The sequence below is a fragment of the Manis pentadactyla genome, chromosome X (genome assembly GCF_030020395.1).
Source record: "Manis pentadactyla isolate mManPen7 chromosome X, mManPen7.hap1, whole genome shotgun sequence".
NCBI classification, from domain to species: domain Eukaryota; kingdom Metazoa; phylum Chordata; class Mammalia; order Pholidota; family Manidae; genus Manis; species Manis pentadactyla.
This window is the reverse complement of record NC_080038.1, coordinates 116,546,153-116,566,371: the sequence shown is the minus strand read 5'-3', so window position 1 is coordinate 116,566,371 and position 20,219 is coordinate 116,546,153. Positions and strand designations below refer to the sequence as shown.

General features: G+C 36.6%; 1 protein-coding gene across 1 annotated transcript in view; it reads right to left on the bottom strand.

Moving 5' to 3' along the window:
- Window positions 1-459: 459 nt before the first annotated feature.
- The window catches only part of LOC130682052 (kelch-like protein 4), an 86,921-nt gene continuing 67,161 nt past the window's right edge, over window positions 460-20,219 (bottom strand). The window contains exons 6-11 of the mRNA XM_057496185.1: window positions 18,561-18,747; window positions 15,252-15,476; window positions 13,598-13,760; window positions 5,155-5,367; window positions 1,350-1,521; window positions 460-692 (exon numbers count right to left, since the gene is read on the bottom strand). Of these exons, the coding sequence (XP_057352168.1) occupies window positions 633-692; window positions 1,350-1,521; window positions 5,155-5,367; window positions 13,598-13,760; window positions 15,252-15,476; window positions 18,561-18,747 (1,020 nt within the window). The 3' untranslated portion in view covers window positions 460-632. The remainder of the gene's footprint in view (window positions 693-1,349; window positions 1,522-5,154; window positions 5,368-13,597; window positions 13,761-15,251; window positions 15,477-18,560; window positions 18,748-20,219) is intronic.

The window sequence follows — 20,219 nt, the reverse complement described above, 5'->3', positions numbered from 1 at the left end:
AAATTAATAACTCTCTTATCCTTGTTAGTTAAAACCTGCCTGATAGCTCATCTGCAGTATGCCAAGGTAGCAAGGGGCATGCCTCTGTAACTCCGTTTCCCGACAAGGCTTGACTGAGGCAAGCGCAGGTTTGTTTTAGTGCCTTGAGTCTCTGAAGCTGTCCATGCTGACCGCTCAGATCTGCTCAGATTTTGGAAACCCAGCTAAGCCATAGTGGTTCAAGCACGATTTTAAGTAAAGTACAGCTGTGTAGCAGTAACCCTGGGCAACATCTCTGTCCTACTACTCAATACCTGATCAAAATGAAGCAAGCCCAACTGGACCATTAAGAAGATGGTATTCAATCTCTGCTTGCCTAACTGGCATAACTCTGGACACGATCTACCTGTGGGATGGATTTCCATTTATAGTATGAGGTGTGACAGACAACACATACACTTAACACACTTAGCAGCTATATGTAATTTATTCTTGAAAACTTGTTCTGGCTTCACAAATGAGAGCAATTATAACTACATACTAAAACGACACAATAATTTTCATCTTTGATTACTATATGAAGGAAAGAACATTCTTCTCTTCTTCCTATTCCATTTTTGAAAGTATCCACTTTCCCTTTGATATAGATGGTGTTATGGTACCTTCATCACCACCACACATGCACCCACTCTTCCAATGTTGACAGGAGCTTCCTAACACAGAAAATAAAAACAAGGAAAGAAATGCAGTTTGAATGAAGTCTGTCTTTAACATAATATAGCATGCTAGAGTTGAAAAAGTTCTTAGCTATTCTTTTCCAACCTTCATCTTGCATAAAATTAAGGGGAAATACAGGCCAGATCACAGTCCAGTGTGGTGGAAAGAATGTACTTATCTTTGGAATGATGCAGACCTGAATTTGAGGAGCAGGTGCTATTGAAGAAGTTTCACCTCTCCGATAATTTTCTCCTTTGAGAAATTACAACTCATAATACTCATCCTTCATTTTGTTGTTTTTCTTTAGGGCAACAGCCAAAAAGAGGAGCAGACATTTGTGGATGAGGACATTGCTCTTTGACTCACAAATCATAATAACTACATAGAAATTCAGCCAGACAGTAAGGCTCTTAAATATTGAATATATTGACTTTCCTGTGAAGAGAATGAGTCCATGAAGTCAAAGGAATGTTCTGCCCTCTTCCATGTAAGTGCTATTGGATCCTGCTAATGATCGGCTAGATCAGCTAGTAATTTTCTGTGGCACACATAAAGCATGCACTACAAAATCTAAGAGAATCTGGATAGCCCCTAGAGAAGTAGGTAATCCAATTAATTCCAATCATTCCAATCTTATTACTTTCAGTGAGTACCTCTCTCCATTCATCTTTCTGGGCATCATATGACTCAACAGTATTCAAATAAGTTTGTCCATCATATCCTCCAACCACATAGAGCCTGTCTCCAAGGGGGCATATAGCAATAGCATATCGAGGAACCCTCAGAGGCGCCACAGCTGACCACGAATCAGTTTTTGGATTGTACCTTAAGATGTTTAGGAAGACAACAGAGAAAAGTCCAATAATGTTAAAATTAAAAATATAGACATTAATAAAATGTGTACTTATCTAAGGAGTTAAAAATACCTTATAATGATCAAACGTAGTCTACTAAATGTTAAGGATCAGTACATGATGAAATTCTCTTCTGCCACCAGAGTTCACGTGAAGCATATCAAAAACGTATTTCCTTTGCAAAATACTATGCATTTCTTTGATCTCTACTCAGATTCTCTATGAGCAAATCTCACATATTAGCATCTTAACATTCTATGAAACATGCCCCTTCTCTCCCTCAGTGTACTGATTGGAGAGCTTTTGTTTTTCTATTACCTTATTCGTAATTTACCAAAGTTGTACACGATCCTATTTATACAAGAGCTCACATTTAAGTAAATCTGAATGTAATTGCCTTTTGGTATATATAATGTAGTATCCTGGTTTTCGTACTATTTGTAGTTAGAATGATTATAGTCTTATCCTGTCTTTTCCCCTCTGGGAGTTCCTATTTATCTTTACAGGAGCTTAGGATTATTTTCCATTTATTTTTATCTGAAGTTACTCCGTATCCCCAAGCCTCTTCTGTAAGCAACTAAAAGGCAGTATGGTTACGGTTAGTAATACTAATTAAAAGCTTCTCCAGGCATTTTGTCCTAAAATTTGAAGCCTATTCACAAAATATGCAATACTAAAATCTAAGAGGATTGACTAAAAGAAAACTCATATAATTATACATGGAAATGCTCTCTGATTTTATGTTGGCCTATTTGAAAAACCCAATGAAAAAGATTTATTTTACGAAAGAGATTTTCATGTATTACCTTCTACGAATTTCCTTATAATTCTAATACCTCTCTTAGTTCTGTTTTTATCGCTTTAATCATATTATAAATTATCTGATCCTAGCTTTCCATTTGAACTTGGCCGCACACATTCAGGAATATTTTTAATAATATCCGAAAATCAGCAATAATTAACATGACCTCAATATCCAGTACATACTTCTTAGTGTCACAAAGCATATCACCTTGAGTTCTGATATTATAATAAAACACAGAAACCGAAAATTTCATAGCTGTATGCTTTAGCTAAGCTGAATCTTCAACACAATTACTATTAATTGATGTTTCACTCAGCTAACAGAGTACACACATGTATGAGTGGTGAACCAGAGCCCACAGGATTTCCTTAAAGACTTGCACCCAAACCCAAGACTTTTATACATGTGCATAATAATGCTAAAAAAAATCTGGCTGTTAATATTATCTGGACACTGTTTGGTTAACAAAAGTGTTTTGGGGAATGTTGAATCTTGTGGGGAAAAAACTGGCAATATGGTTACCATCTGTAGCAACACACAGAAGCAGTTATTTAAAAATAATTAGCCACTGTATGACTTTCAAATTAAAATAGCTTTATGCCTCTCCCTTTTTGTTTCTTTTTTGCCTTTCTGTCTCTCCTTAGTTTGGATAAACGTATCTGTATTCTAGTGGAAATAAAAAGAGGCTGTAGCAAAGGGAATTAGTCCTGGACTTTTTCTTCCACTTAGAAGAATAACTGGGGATGATTTGCTTGAGTTTTTTGCCTCAATTTTCTCATCAACATTATAGAAATAGTAATCCCTGAGCCAACCAACATAAGTTTATGTGATAGATTTAGATACCTTTAATTTATATGATTATCTTAAATAACTGGATGAGACTCCCGAGGTACTCTGTAGGCCAACAATTTTTTAGTAAAAAATAGTCTTAGAAAAATTGTCTAGCAGTGATTGCAATGGGGAGTGTGGAGGACTTGATTAAACAGAATATGTACCTTTGATTGACTTTCTATTGACAAAGCTATTTTACAACTCTGTAGATGTGGAGTTTAACTTGCAGAAAATTGAGTTTTCTTGTGATTCTTGTCCATAACAATACAAATGAATTTTGCCTGACACAGAATTAATGTCCACCATGTAGACATGATGATGCTCAAAGATTACATTTTATTTCCTATAGGATATTAACTATGTTCGCCTCTATTAACAATTTGTTTCAGCATTCCTAAATTATCTATATACCTTTTCTTCAAAGACTCTGAACTGGTTGTAGCATCTTACGGGCTTGCTTCATTAATTAATCACATAAAACCCTTGACACATGTAAATTTTATATTTGTATGAAAGTCACAACTTTCTGAAAATTATACTTTAGCACTAGCCATTTTCTCAAGGTTTCTTGAAGGAAAATGCTAATAAGGGGATGATAGTAGTAACAATAATACTGTTCACAAAAATAATACAAACAAAAACAGTATCTATCATGAACTAACTTCTATTGAGTACTTAATGGGTGCCAGGAAATGTACTAAGTACACTAACATTGATTGTCTTGTACCCTAACATTGATTATCTTATCCTCAAGGAGGTTGATACTACCATTATTCCCATTTTTCACATAAAGAAACTGATGTTTAGAGATATAAAGTAACAGCATCAAGTTCCCATAACTTGTAAGTAGTAGTCCTGGGATTGGAACTTAGACTTCCCTTGCTTGGTGCAATTCATTATTTGAAAAGAATAATCTCTTAGTGTTTTCGTAAGAACTGGGTTTTCTCCAGGCTCTATCAGTTGGTTTTCTTCATACTGCACCAACCCCTTCTTCTAAGTCACAAATTGTTTTTCTCGTGCTGTTTTCAAGACTCTCTTTGTTTTTGATGTTCCACAGTTTGCTTACACTGTCTCTGTGTGGGTCTCTCTAGGTTTGTCCTACTTGAAGTTCCAAATGACATTTCAACCTAAAATCTCTGATCTTACCTACAAAGCTTTCCCCTTTATTTCCACAGTTTTGATTGTGCTTTTTCCTCTCCCTGAAATTCCCTCCATTTGTTTGTATACATACAAATCACAAATTTTACCTCTTGCATGAATTTCCCTTGAGGACACCATCCCGCACTGAAGTCTGTCTTCTAAATTTTGATAACCTTACTGACTGTAAATTTCTCATTTAGTCTTAGTTAATATTATTTAAGTATTATATTTGCATATTTTTTCTATCTTGAAAAGGAGTATGAATGGTATAACAGCAAAGTCATAGGATTGACTTATTTTAAACATGTCACACAAATAAGTGTTTCCCATTCAAAAAAGTTACCATTGGAAAATGAAATACTTAACACAACAGAGTCATTGTTCAGAACATAATGCCTCTCTCTGGGAATTCTTTCTGTATATTTTGTGGTGGTAAGTCTTCATCTTTTGAAGGTTGATTTGATTTTTGAAGCAGTAAAGTTATTTTTAATTGACCTGGTGAATGGGCAGTGTGATACAGCTGGGCAAAAAATTTCTTTATCCCTACATCCCTTCTGTCTTATTATTTTAAAAGTTGACTATCAAACAAAACAGCATATTCTTTTAATAAATTTCTTAATGATGGATCTGAAACGCTTAAGGAGGATTTCTCCAAAATATTTTCAGTCTAAGAGAAAGCGTGCAATTTTACAAAGGATTAATCCCCTGAAAGGATTATCACTTATTTGGAAGCCTAAAAATCTTTCTGGTAGCCTGAAAATCTTTTTCATTTCTGAAAAAAGAAAAACAACAAATAAATATGTGCATAAGTAAATAAAAACATTTTACCGTTCCACACAGTTAGAAAAGCTGGTGCATTGGTTAGAAGCAGAGAAATTATGACCCCCAACAACATATAACAATCCACTGTATGTTGCAGCTCCAACATGTCCACATTCATTAGACATAGAAGCACACGGCCTCCATTTGTTAGCGTGTGGATCAAAGCATTCCACTGATTTGAGGCAGGAACGTCCATCATGTCCACCAACAGCATATATCCTAGAAAAAAGACACAAGTGTGTGTATGTGTATACACATACAGAGAGGGAGAGAGATTGTATTTCCAATTTGTGCATAGAATGAAAGTGAAAGAACTTTGCACAAAGCATTTGAAGTTTCTGAATATATATTCTTCTCTGGTAGTATTTTGTAGCTGATGGTCTGACTCTTTGAATGGATACTTATTTGAAGGCCCTTGCTAAGGTCCACCTTAATCCAAACCTCTCTGCTTTATCATTTTTGTGAAAGGTACTTTGACTTGGTAGATTAAAGTATTCCATGGGAAATGAAATACAGAGAAAGAAGGGAGATATCAAAAGCATTGTCAGTGTTTGTCAATTATGGTTTAATAAAGCTGGGAATTTTTAAAAAGTTAGGTGCTGCCAAAGACCAACTCTAGCAACCTTGTAATTTTAGCTAGATTCAACTGCCTGGCACTGGAATTCCTGTCGTCATTTTTTAAATGTTTTGTTATTAAGAAGGTATTATTGATATACAGTCTTACGAATGTTTCACATGAAAAACAATGTGGTTACTACATTCACCCGTATTATCAAGTGTCCACCCATACACCATTGCAGTCACTGTCCATCAGTGTAGTAAGATGCCACAGAGTCACTATTTGCCTTCTCTGTGCTACACTGTCTTCTCCATGAAACCCTCCTACACCATATATACTAAACATAATACACCTCAGTCCCCTTTTCCCTCCCTCCCCACGGGCCCTACCACACCCCTCCCCTTGGTAACCCCTAGTCCCTTCTTGGAGTCTGTGAGTCTGCTGCTGCTTTGTTCATTCAGTTTTACTTTGTTGTTATACTCCACAAATGAGGGAAATCATTTGGTATTTGGCTTTCTCCACCTGGCTTATTTCACTGAGCATAACATCCTCCAGCTCCTTACATGTTGTTGCAAATGGTAGGATTTGTTTCTTTCTTATGGCTGGATAGTATTCCATTGTATATATGTACCACCTCTTCTTTGTCCATTCATCTACAGATGGACACTTAGGTTGCTTCCATATCTTGGCTATTGCAAATAGTGCTGCAATACACATAGGGGTGCATATGTCTTTTTGAATCTGAGAACTTGTATTCTTTGGGTATATTCCAAGGAGTGGGATTCCCGGGTCAAATGGTATTTCTATTTTTAGTTTTTTGAGGCTACATATTGCTTTCCACAATGGTTGAACTAGCTTACATTCCCACCAGCTACGTAGGAGGGTTCCCCTTTCTCCGCATCTTCGCCAGCATTTGTTGTTCTTCATTTTTTCGATACAGGCCATCCTAACTGGTGTGAGGAGATATCTCGCTGTGGTTTTAATTTGTATTTCCCTGATGATTAGTGATGTGGGGCATCTTTTCATGTGTCTGTTGGCCATCTGAATTTCTTCTTTGGAGAATTGTCTCCTCATATCCTCTGCCCATTTTGTAATGGGTTATTTGGTTTTTGGTTGTTGAGGCATGTGAGTTCTTTATATATTTTGGATGTTAACCCCTTGTTGGATATGTCATTTACAAATATATTCTCCCATACTGGAGGATACATTTTTGTTCTGTTGATGGTGTCCTTTGCCGTACAGAAGGCTTTTAGTTTGATGTAGTCCCACATGTTCATTTTTGCTTTTGTTTCCCTTGCTCGAGGAGATGCGTTCAGGAAGAAGTTGCTCATGTTTATACTCAGGAGATTTTTGCCTATGTTGCCTTCTAAGAGTTTTATGGTTTCATGACTTACATTCAGGTCTTTGATTGATTACAAGTTTACTTTTGTGTATGGGGTTAAACAATAATCCAGGTTCACTCTTGTACATGCAGCTGTCCAGTTTTACTAACACCAGTTGTTGAAGAGGCTGTCATTTCCCCATTGTATGACTATAGCTCCTTTATGATACATTAATTGACCATATATGCTAGGGTTTATATCTGGGCTCTCTAGTCTGTTCCATTGGTCTATTGTTCTGTTCTTGTGCAAGTACCAAATTGTCTTGATTACTTGGGCTTTGTAGGAGAGTTTGAAGTTGGGAAATGTAATCTCCACCAATTTATTCTTCCTTCTCAGGGTTGCTTTGGCTACTTGGAGTCTTTACTGGTTCCATATGAATTTTAGAATGATCTTCTCTAGTTCCTTGAAGAATGCTGTTGGTATTTTGATAGGAATTGCATTGAATCTGTAGGTGGCTTTAGGCAGGGTGGCCATTTTAACAATATTGATTCTTCCTATCCACGAGCATGGGAAGTGTTTTCATTCATTGGTATCTTCTTTAATTTCTCAATGAGTGTCTTGTAGTGTTCAGGGTATAGGTCCTTCACTTCCTTGGTTAGGTTTATTCCTAGGTATTTCATTCTTTTTGATGCAATTGTGAATAGAACTGTTTTCCTGATTTCTCTCTCTGCTAGTTTACTGTTAGTGTATAGGCATGCCACAGATTTCTGTGTATTAATTTTGTATCCTGCAGCTTTGCTGAATTCAAATATCAGATGTGATAGTTTTGGAGTGGATTCTTTAGGGTTTTCTATGTGCAATATCATGTCATCTGCAAACAATGACAATTTAACGTCTTCCTTTCCAATCTGGATGTCCTTATTTCGTTGCGTTGTCTAATTGCTGTTGCAAAGACCTCCAGAATTATGTTGAATAAAAGTGGACAGAGTGGGCATTCTTGTCTTGTTCTCAATCTTAAAGGAAAGGCATTCAGATTCTCATTGTTAAATATGATGTTGGCTGTGGGTTTGTCATATATGGCCTTTATTATGTTGAGTTACTTGACCTCTATACACATTTTGTTGAGAGTTTTTATCATTAAGCGATATTGAATTTTGTCAAATGCTTCTTTGGCATCTATGGAGATGTTCATGTGGTTTTTGTCCTTCTTTTTGTTGATGTGGTGGATGATGTTGATGGATTTTCTAGTATTGTACCATCCTTGCGTCCCTGGAATAAATTCTAGTTGGTAATGGTAGATGATCTTTTTCATGTACATTTGAATTTGGTTTGCTAATATTTTGTTGAGTACTTTTGCATCTGTGTTCATCAGGGATATTGGTCTGTCATTTTCTTTTCATGTGGTGTCTTTGCCTAGTTTTGGTATTACAGTGATGCTGGCCTCATAGAGTGAGTTTGAAAGTATTCCATCTTGTCCTACTTTATGGAAAACATTAAAGAGGATGTATATTAGGTCTTCACTAAGTGTTTGATAAAATTCAGCGGTGAAGCCATCTTGTCTAGGGGTCTTGTTCTTAGGTAATTTTCTGATTACCAATTCAATTACATTGCCGGTCTGTTCAGATTTTCTGTTTCTTTCTGGGTCAGCCTTGGAAGTTTGTGTTTTTCTAGAAATTTGGCCATTTCTTCTAGGATATCCTGTTTATTTGCATACAATTTTTCATAGTATTTTCTAATGATTCTTTGTATTTCTGTGGTATCCATAGTGATTTTTCCTTTCTCATTTCTGTTTCTGTTTATGTGTGTAGACTCTCTTTTTTTTCTTGATAAGTCTGGTTAGGGATTTATCTATTTTATTTCCTTCAAGAACCAGCTCTTCCCTTCATTGATTGTTTGTATTGTTTTATTCTTCTCAATGTTATTTATTCCTGCTCTAATCTTTATTGTGTCCCTCCTTGTACTGACTTTGGTCTCATTTGTTCTTCTTCTTCTACTTTCGTTATTTGTGTGTTTAGAGTATTCATATAGGATTGTTCTTCTTTTCAGAAGGAGACCTGAACTGTAATATACCTCCATCTTAGCACGGCCTTTGCTGAGTCCAACAGATAGCGCAGTGTTGAATTATTGTTGTCATTTGTCTCCATATATTGCTTGATCTCTGTTTTTATTTGGTCATTGATCCGTTGGTTATTTAGGAGCATGCTGTGAAGCGTCCATGTGTTTGTGGGATTTTTTTGTTTTCTTTGCATGATTTATTTCTAGTTTCATATCTTTGGGGTCTGAAAAACTGGGTGGTACAATTTCCATCTTTTTGAATTTACTGAGCCTCTTCTTGTGGCCTAATATATGACCTATTCTTGAAAATGTTCCCTGTGGACATGAGAATGTGTTTTCTGCTGCTTTTGGGTGTAGAGTTCTGTAGATGTCTGTTAGGTCCATCTGTTCTAATGTGTTGTTCAGTGCCTCTGTGTCCTTACTTATTTTCTGTCTGGTTGATCTGTCTTTTGGAGTGAGTGGAGTGTTGAAGTCTCCTAGAATGAATGCATTGCATTCTGTTTCCCCTTTCAATTCTGTTAGTATTTGTTTCACATATGTAGGTGCTCCTGTGTTAGTTTTATAGATATTTATAATGGTTATATCTTCTTGTTGGATTGCCCCCTTTATCATTATGCAATGTCAGTCTTTGTCTCTTGTCACTTTCTTTGTTTTGAAGTTTATTTTGTCTGATACAAGTACAGCAACTCATGCCTTTTCCTCCCTATTAGTTGCATAACATATCTTTTTCCATCTCTTCACTTTTAGTCTTTGTATGTCTTTGGGTTTAAAGTGAGTCTCTTGTAGGCAGCAGATAGCTGGATCTTGTATTTTTATCCATTCAGTGACTCTGTGTCTTTTGATTGGTGCATTCAGACCTTTGACATTTAGGGTGATTATTGATAGGTACGTAATTATTGCCATTGCAGACTTTAGATTCGTGGTTACTGAAGGTTCAAGGTTAACTTCCTCACTATCTAAGAGTCTAACATAAGTCAATTAGTATGCTATTACAAACAAAACCTAAAGGTTCTTTTTTTCCTTCTTTATATTCCTCCTACATTCTTCATATATTAGGTATCATATTCTGCACTCTTTGTCTATCCCTTGGTTGACTTTGGGGATAGTTGATTTAATTTTGCATTTGCTTAGTAATTAATGGTTCTTCTTTCTTTACTGTGATTTTATTACATCTGTTGACAGCTATTAAACCTTAGGAACACTTCCATCTATAGAAGTCCCTCCAAAATACACTGTAGATGTGTTTTGTGGGAGGTAAATTCTCTCAGCTTTTGCTTATCTGGATATTGTTTAATCCCTCATTCAAATTTAAATGGTAATCTTGCCAGATAAAGTATTCTTGGCACGAGGTCCTTCTCCTTCATTTCATTAAATATATCATGCCACTCCCTTCTGAACTGTATGTTTTCTGCTGAGAAGTCTGATGATAGCCTGATAGGCTTTTCCTTTGTATATGATCTTATAGTATTTCTCTCTCTGGCTGCTTTTAATAGTCTGTCCTTATCCTTGATCTTTGCAATTTTTATGATTATATTTCTTGGTGTTGTCTTCTTTGGATCCCTTGTGTTGGGAGATCTGTGCACCTCCATGGCTTGAGAGTATTTCCTTCCCCAGACTGGGCAAGTTTTCAGCAATTACCTCCTCAAAGACACGTTCTATCCCTTTCTCTCTCTCTTCTTCTTCTTCTTCTGGTACCACTATAACATGAATACTGTTCCACTTGGATTGGTCACACAGTTGTCTCAATATTCTTTCATTCTTAGAGATCCTTTTTTCATTCTGTGCCTCAGCTTCTTTGTATTCGTGTTCTCTAATTTCTATTTCATTTATCGACTACTCCACTGTATCTAATCTGCTTTTAAAACCTTCCATTGTATGTTTCATTTCTGATACTGTGTTTGGTAATGATTGGATCTCTGACTGGAGTTCATTCCTGAGTTCTTGAATATTTTTCTGTACTTCCATGAGCATGTTTATGATTTTTATTTTGAAATCTCTTTCAGGAATATTGATGAGATCAGTTTCATTTGAATATTTCTCTGGTGTATGTTGGATTTTGCTTTGAACCAGGTTCCTTTGACGTTTTGCATTTGCATGTTGCACCCTCTAGTTTCCAGAAGCTCTTCGCTCTGGAGCTGCTCAGTCCCTGAAGTAATGTTGGGTGTCGCAGGGGAGCGGTGTTGATGCCTGGTGGGTGGAAAGAGTGACCTCCTGCTTCCCGGCTACTATCCCTGTCTCTGCTGCCAGATCCAGTGGGTGGAACACACAGGTATAAGCCTCTATGCTTTGCATTTGTAGCTGTTGTAGGCGGGGCTTCCCTCTGGCTCGCCTGATGCCAGGGCAAGTTTTGCTGGTTTGCGAGCGAGGTGCAAGATGCCCAGAGGAAGGTGCAGCAGGTTACGTATCACGGAGGGGGCCTTGGAGCTGCATATCCAGCCAGGGGTGCTGGAACGCCTGAAGGTTGTGGAAGTTCCCTCTGTGCTAGGTAGACTGCACCTGGACAATTCTGTCTACCTGTCCTTTCTCCTCGGCAGTAATCTCTGTGCAATCGTTGCCCCTCTAGCAGCCCTCTTACCATTAGGATGTCTCTCCTTGTTTTTGTCCCTGAGCAGCTGTATATATATATCCATTTTTCACAAGCATCTGGTATCTCAGTCTCTCCAGATATTCTGCCTGTCTTGGCTTTCCAATCCCCCTAATCACCAGAGCACCATGCAGTGTAGGTTTGTGCTCCCAGATAAAATCTCAGAGCTAGGTGTTCAGCAGTCCCATGCCTCCACTTCCTCCCTGCTCTGTTTCTCTTCCTCGTGCCGGTGAGCTGGAGTTGGGGAAGGGCTTGTGTCCCACCGGGTCATGGATTTGGTTCTTTACCCCGTTCCGTGAAGTCTGTTCTTTTCTCCAGGTGTATGCAGTCTAGCGCAGCCTTCTTTCCTGTTGCTCTTTCAGGATTAGTTGTCTTAATTATATTTTCCTATTATACGCAGTTTTAGGAGGAAGCCTCTGTCCCACCTCTCACGCCACAATATTTAATGCCCCTATCATCTTTATGAACTGCTTTATTTAATATAAAAAAATTGTCACTAACAAAACAGTAACTTAAACAAGTAAAGGAATAGGATAGAACCAAGAAACTGGAATTATTCCTAGGGCGATACATTGTCAATGGCAGTTCTCTGATAAACTTTACAATGCCAATTATTTTTATGAGCAGCATTTTAAATCTAACTTAAATTGAATCCTGCGTCAATAAAGAAGATAAACATTTACTAAACCATATGTCTGTAACTATAGTTCATGCTCAGTTATTTGCCCATTTGTTTTGTGAGTCAGCAAAACAAACTTAAATTAGTCAAATTTATTTCTTTCAGCCTATTTTGCAAGTGTTAGGAGAGGGCCACTGAGTCCCCTGATATCATTCAGGTCAGACCAGGGATAATGACAGTTAGGAGTCTTTTAAGATCTAAGACATGGTAAGCCCGGGTTTTCTCTTAACTATAGACATTTCCTACTTCATACACAGGTGCTAAAACACATCTGTGTTGAAATTTCTACTGAGATCAGTTATATGACCAAGTATTGGCTTTATACATGGTAAATATGGACACAGAAGACTATCTCCTGCCACTGATATATCCTGGTGTCTGAAATTCTTATCATTCAAGTGCTTCCTATATGCTAGTCATTGTCTCCAAAGGTCCCTTGTCTGAAAGTACATAATTACTTGGAAGAAGTAACCATTCAGGCTCTTCGCAACCTCTAATACTATAGGACTTTAATATATTAGCTTTCTCTGATAGGCAAGTGATCACCAGAGGGAAAGATTCAGAAAGACGGTACCAGATGTAATTCTAGAGTTGGGAATCCTGGACTCTCAGGAGAGAGTGAGCAGTAAAGAACAAAAAGACTTCCCTATTACAGAGACCAAAGTTTTGATACTAAAAAATAAGTCATAATGTCAAAAGTGGTAGCTTCTTGAGGGCAAAATTGAAACTGGTTTACCTACAAAAGTGCTTTTCAAGTTTATTTCGCACACAAGTCACTTGAGGATATTGGTAAAACACTGATTCTGATTCAGGAGGTTTACTTAGGGTGGGGCTAGGATTCAGCATTTCTTTTTTGTCATGAGTTTTTATTGAGGGACATACAATGAAATGCACAAATCTTAGTGTATAGCTTGGTGAATTTTGACATGACATGTGTATACACTCATGTAAGCATCACCCAGAATAAGATATCAAACCAGCATATCTAAGTATATCTCAGGTAATGCTAATGCTGCTGGTCCCAGGACCATACTTGAGCGACAAGGGACTACAGAATATTTAATTTAAATGTTCATTTTAGAAAAGTCTTTTCTGTCATAGTGAAGGGAGGGTTCCAACAAAGGCCTTTTATGACTCATAAATAGAATGTATTGGTCACTGGGAATACTTACTCACTGATGGAGCACATCAAGAAAGTGCTGTATCACATGACCTGGGAACAAAGCGCATGCAGATTTGGGTTTACTCACTTGCCATTTAATGCAACAACGCCAACTCTGCCTCTAGGAGTTGACATACTGGCCACATAAGTCCACTGACGTCCCTCCGGGTCCCATCTTTCTACAGTATTTAGAATACTCGACCCATCATGACCACCAACAGCATACATTGGTCCTTCAAGCGTGGCAACACCTTAAAGGATAAAAATAACATTGAGGGCTCACCAAGGTACACCACAGATAAGGGATACTGTTTCATTCTGCAAACAACTGACAGGCTAACAATTTTTGTTTGTTTGTTTCTTAAATGGTTTTGTGTACACATGAATAACTTACTGATCTTGATATGAAAGCAAATATAGTCTATTAATCCTAGGAAACTTTCAGGCCATAGTTACTGTACTGTGAAAGGCCATCACTGTTGTAACCCTGAAGTCAAAGGAGGTAGTGAGAGACACTTTAATAGGGATATCAGTGAAAAGGGAAGCTGATTTTTTCTGGAATAATTTCAAGGCTAGGTTTTGAATGTAAGGGGTAGATGAAATATGATACTGAATCTTAGATAAATTTTAGAATTGTAGGCTACCTGTAGTAGGTCTTTTTAAACCCTGCTCTTTATTATAGGGATTAAAAAAAAAGGAGATTCCCATGGGATAACGAAATAGACAGGGCTTTTTGAGGTTTAGTCAGAAGTGTCTTCCTTTAGATACTATGAATAACCACTTTCTAACTGCTGCTTATCTGTTCTGGGAATTCAAATAATTGGTTTTCTCCCCCACCTTCTTCACCATCTCAGTGTGTCAGTGGTATATCCTCATCACCTCTCCTACCTTTTTAGTGATATCAATGAGATTTTTAAAACTTGCTCTGATTTCTCCACAAGTTATGTTTTCTAAGCTATGTCAAGGAATCACACTGACACACTGAGCTCCATAATTATATAGTCTATCATTTGCATTGACACTGTATTAGGTAATTTGGGGTTAACAATACCAGACCTTGATCTGCCACTTTTTAGCTGTGTATAGGTCAGTTCTTAATTGACTTACTAAGGTAATTTTTCTTCTTTTAAAACAAAGGAGTCTAGCATGCAGAAAGATGTACTCTGTCAAATACTCAGGAGAATCAAAGTTCCTCACTATTCCAGAGGATTTTACTACACCTTTCTTCAATTTCTTGGCAACTTCTGGCTTAAGTATAACCTAGAGCTGCTCTACAATTTCCTCAATATCCCTGCCTTGGAGCTGCATCCTAAGGCCTTTGCTGACATACAAATTTGATGTTCTGGGAAGGGTCACAATTCATGTAACTAGAAACACAATGACTCGCCGTCATCATGTGCTCTTTCCTCTAAACTGAGCTTAGAAAAAAAAATCCAGGTGTAGTTTTATATTCCTTAACAATGTATTCCTTCCAAAAGTTTTTATCTCTCTTAAAGCAGGCCCTGTTAAAATACCAGTACAAGGGAGATAAAATTGACAAGTCTGACATCTGAAACAAGAGAAGAGTTTGACAGGGTTTTACCATTTGCTTAAACTTTCCAGCATGTTGGAGACATTTTGACTAAGGGTTTGGCTAAATCCCAATAATGTGCAGCTGAATTTAATTTAAAAATATCCCTACTAACTCTACATTCTTGAGAAACTAATTATTCTTTAGAAACTATGTAACACTAAGCTCTTACCTAATCCATGCCTCGGTGTTGACATGGGAGGCATCACAGTCCAGATTTTGCTAGCTGGATCAAAACATTCCACAGTATTTAAAGCTTGAAAATCATCTATTCCTCCGAGGACATAGAGCTTATTATCAATAACTGCAACCCCAAAATGAAGCCTAAGGTCACTCATGGTGCTACAATGTTGCCAGGTATTGGTCCTGATGTCATATATTTCAATTGTAGGGGTACCTGTAAAAGGGGATATTGGACAAAGTTAAAAAACACATGGATAAAAGTGTTGAGTTGGCACCATTCACATTTTATTTATGTACCGATAATTTATAGCATAGAATCAGTAATTGCAACTCAAAGTAAAGTAAGTAGACCAGATGATTCTCCAACTTGGCAGGCAAGACCAGAGGAATATTTTACCACTCCTGGATCTAAATACATTTCAGAATGAAATAGTTTATTTACAAATATATGGCTTACATGCTCCTAATGGCTTTTTTGGCTATGCTATGCTACTGGTAGTACTAACACAGGTGGCAAACACAAAAAATCATCTTGGAATCTATCACTGACTCATTTACACATCCACTATGGTTTTAATTACTTATTCATTCAATATATTATACATATAATTGTACCATTCAATATATTAACTTGGACCCTTTTAAATTCAGCTTGGGGTGTGTGTATGCTAATCTAAAGTGCAAATGACTTAAGGTGCAGGAATGAAAATCCGTTTTAAATGGGTCTTTGGTGTTGATTCAAAGAATGTTTCATGATGGTGACTCAAAGGATTATAAGTAAGAATAAAATTAATTATTAGTATTAGTATTAAAATATGACATTGAATTATTGCCTCCTTTATGTGTTAATATTTCATTTTCTATTCAATAACCGAAATTCCAAGTTTACTACCATAGTATGTTGTCACCACTGCCATAAAATTTGTCATTACTTCATAATAAGTTGTCACTTTTGTAGGCAGTACTTTTTCCAGTCATTCACAATGCCTGCTAAATTTTACCAAAACTTGATTTTGTACAACAGGGATGTTTCTAACTAATAACCAAGGTGGAAAATGGAAGTATTATTATTCAAATATAAAGCATACCTAAGACAGCTTAGTGATTTCCTCTATGTTTAAAATGGATCTAAAAATGAATAATTTGTCTCTTGCCATACCATCTCTGAGAGTTCATTGTTTTTAATAAATGAAAAGCTACTGATGACGTTGTATGTACAAAAGCCCAAAGTTTACCATTTGACCATTTACAAATTTTTACTCCGTGATTATGCTTACAGTTTTCTGATGATTATTTTAAACGGTAGGAGTGATAGTTAGCCCCAGCCACTTGTGTGATATCTGTATTTAGCAACTAATTCCAAGTTACTTGCATGAGTCAGAGAGGAAATTGAAGACTGAGGAAGCACTGCCTTTTTCCTAAACATCAAAAGGTGTAAGTTCAAAAAATATCTTAAAAAGAAAGGTAACTGAAACAACACACTAAGAACAGGCATATCTGCAGAAATTCTTATTTAAAGTTTTATGAAGGAGTGAAAATTGGTACATTCTAAAATGTAATACTGATTTTTGTAAATAAATGCTACCTCGGTAATGGTTTTGATATACTTAGGTCTTTTTCCTTCTTCCTTTTTTGTTCCTAAGTGCTCGTGCTGGTTCTTCAGCAGATTCTAAAACCCTCAAAGAGGGGAATCAGTTTTGTTGTTGTTGCTCTCTCTTCAAAAATAGTGGCAATATAGCAAAAAGGAACATAAGATCTGAGTGAGAATTCCATTTCTAGTCTTTCTAGGTATTTGTCCTTGGGTTGGCTATCTAAACTGAAGAACCTTATAGTTTCTTCATCTGCAAAATTAGATAATAAATCTATCTTGTAGCCTTACTGTAAGGATTAGAAATTATGTTTGCAAAACACCAATCAAGGATCAGATACTCAAAAAGAGTAGCTTTACTACTATTTTAGTTGGCTGCAACTTCCCACAGGGCCTTTTATGCCTCCATGCTGTAGGTACGCAAAAAGTTTCAGAATCATGGCCTTCCTTCCTTCCATATAAAACTGCGGTAATAGAGTCAAGGGACTATAGGGTCACATTTGACACATTTTCAGAAACTGATGAGTTGTAAATACTTATTACCATGTTCTGTAACAATAAAAAAAGAAAACAAATGCAAAACCAAACAAACATAAACACTTTCCACTTCTCACGTTGCAAGTTAGGCTCTTTTTTTTTTTAATCTGAAACTAAGAATGACTGTAACTGCATTTTGCATTTAGTAACTCTTTAATTTAAATATCAAACAAGACACCTTTCAACATGCTGTTAATATTCATTCTATTCAATAAAATGCAATAAAATAACAAGTTGTCAGACCTGAAATTAATTATAAGATTTCACTATATTTGTTCTTTTCTGAAGAATACTAGTTTTGTGAGGTTACTCTACTACTTTGGAAACAATTACATTTGTAAGCTCTTGTTTTATAGATTTGTGATTAATTGGCATTACTTCCTGTATCACCTTCAATTTCCATATTAAAATTACAACTACACATATCAAAGGAAAGGATCAGTTTCTAGTAGCACAAAACTTTGAAGTTTGCATCATTTTCTACAAGGTGTCCAATGAAATTTCTACATATGACTTGGCGAGTATTAAGTAGTTTGATTTTATTTCCTGAACAGTCAACTCTTAATCACAAAATCCTCATCCCACTGTTTTGGCAAATATGGTTCTACCGACTTATGTGTAAAAAGGGCAGAACTACAGAGAAATAGGTTCTAAGAACAGTTCAAAGTAAAGATGATGGCTTCAGAAACGTTTCCTTATTCCCTTTGATAAAATTCTTACGTAAAATCATTACTTTATTCCAGGTTTTAACTACTTACTTCAAGATACTTTGTAACTAGGCTTTGAGTATCTAACGGGGAAACTGACATCAAGGAGTTAGAGGCCACTCTTCTATTTCTGACAAAAAGCAAATTTGGAGGACCTTGTCCCTTCCATTTGTGATAAACCTTAAATAAGTTTTCCTTGAAAATACATTACACTGCAGAGCAAATGCTAATATTTAAGAATTGCTGCCACAAAAGTACCTGTTCTGAGTTTAGCCAACACTAATAAAAGGGTTATATTCCATCAGATAAGAAAAAAAGTCACAAAATTACATAAAGAAGCCTAAAATTAGCTTTAGATGCCAATATTTAAATACGGCTTTAATACCACCCTCAGAATTCTGAGGGTGTTAAGAATATATCCTCTCTTTAGAATGATATTTTCCATTAATTAGTTTGTTCCTGCTACCTCTCTTAGCATCCGTGCCTCCCACAGCATAAAGCGCCCCCACGGTAGATTTTCTAGGCTTGGTCCGAGGGCTTTGCAGCATGTGTCTTCTTTCAGGTAAGAGATGATACTTCATAGCTTCTATCAGGAGTTTTTGGCACTCTAGATCAGCAGTGAACATGGGTCTGTCTTCAAGATCCGCCAGTAACTGAAAAGTAATAATTCACGGTATGTGAAACGAGGAGCCCACCATTAGAAAGAACATATTCATTTAGAGAACATTGGAGAAAACTCGAGCTAATTCAACTGTAGAAAGGTTATCATTTAATATTTTCAGTTGCTTAGTGACATACTTTTTGTTCAGTGATGATTTGAAGTGACTAAAGCTCTCCATATAGTAGTTAAAGGACTCTGCAGATTTGATATATTACTCATCTTTGGAATAAGGAGTGAAAGAGAAAAGCACTCAGGAAATGTGTTTCTTAAAGCAGTCAAAGTTAAGGACTGTGTGTATGTACACAAAGCAAGCATCTCCCAGTCTACTGCATGTAGCCGGACAAGCAGCCACCTTTATGCTGGATTTAGAGGAGGGAATACCAACACGCCCAGTGAAACTGAAACAGCATTGCCTGCAGGGTGTCACATCTTTATCATCAAATCACTTTTGTAAGGTATTCTGAAAGCAGGTGCTTTTTATCTGTACACATGTACATGTGTACATCAGTGAAGTACATGTGTTAGCAAGAAGGCAACACATCAGCAAGAGTAAATGACCAGTTCTTTCTGGCCAAACCATCACTGCCTGACAGACAGTAAGACCCTAACAGAATGGGACAAACATTAGGTAGAGTATTTTTCCTGAGATGAGCTTATAAATTACGTTTGTTTCAGAATTTATCAAGCATCATTTAGATTGGGTCCTTGGAGTTTGGGGTCCACAGTATCACAGGATATTGAGAAGAGTATAAGATTGTTGTAATGAAGGTACTAATTTCACTCCTGAAAACTTCCCTGAGGAAATAAAACTACAGTAAATAAAGTAGAACAGCTAATTACTAAGCAAATGCAAAATTAAATTAACTAGCCCCAAGGTCAATCAAAGCATAGACAAAGAATACAGGATATGATACCTAATATACAAAGAATGGAGGAGGAAGAAAAAGGAGGAGAAAAAGAAAAGAACCTTTAGATTGTGTTTGTAACAGCATATTAAGTGAGTTAAGTTAATCTCTTAAATAGTAAGGAAATTAACCTTGAACCTTTGGTAACCACGAATCTAAAGCTTGCAATGGCAATAAGTACACACCTATTGATAATCACCCTAAATGTAAATGGACTGAATGCACCAATCAAAAGACATAGAGTCACTGAGTGGATAAAAAAACAAGACCCATCTATATGCTGCCTGCAGGAGACTCACTTTAAACCCAAAGACATACACGGACTAAAAGTGAAGGGATGGAAAAAGATATTTCATGCAACTAACAGAGAGAAAAAAGCAGGAGTTACAGTACTTGTATCAAGACAAAGTGGACTTCAAAACACAGAAAGTAACAAGAGACAAAGAAGGACATTACATAATGATAAAGGGGTCAATCCAACAAGAACATACAACCATTATAAATATCTATGCTCCCAACACAGGAGCACCCACATATGTGAAACAAATACTAACAGAAT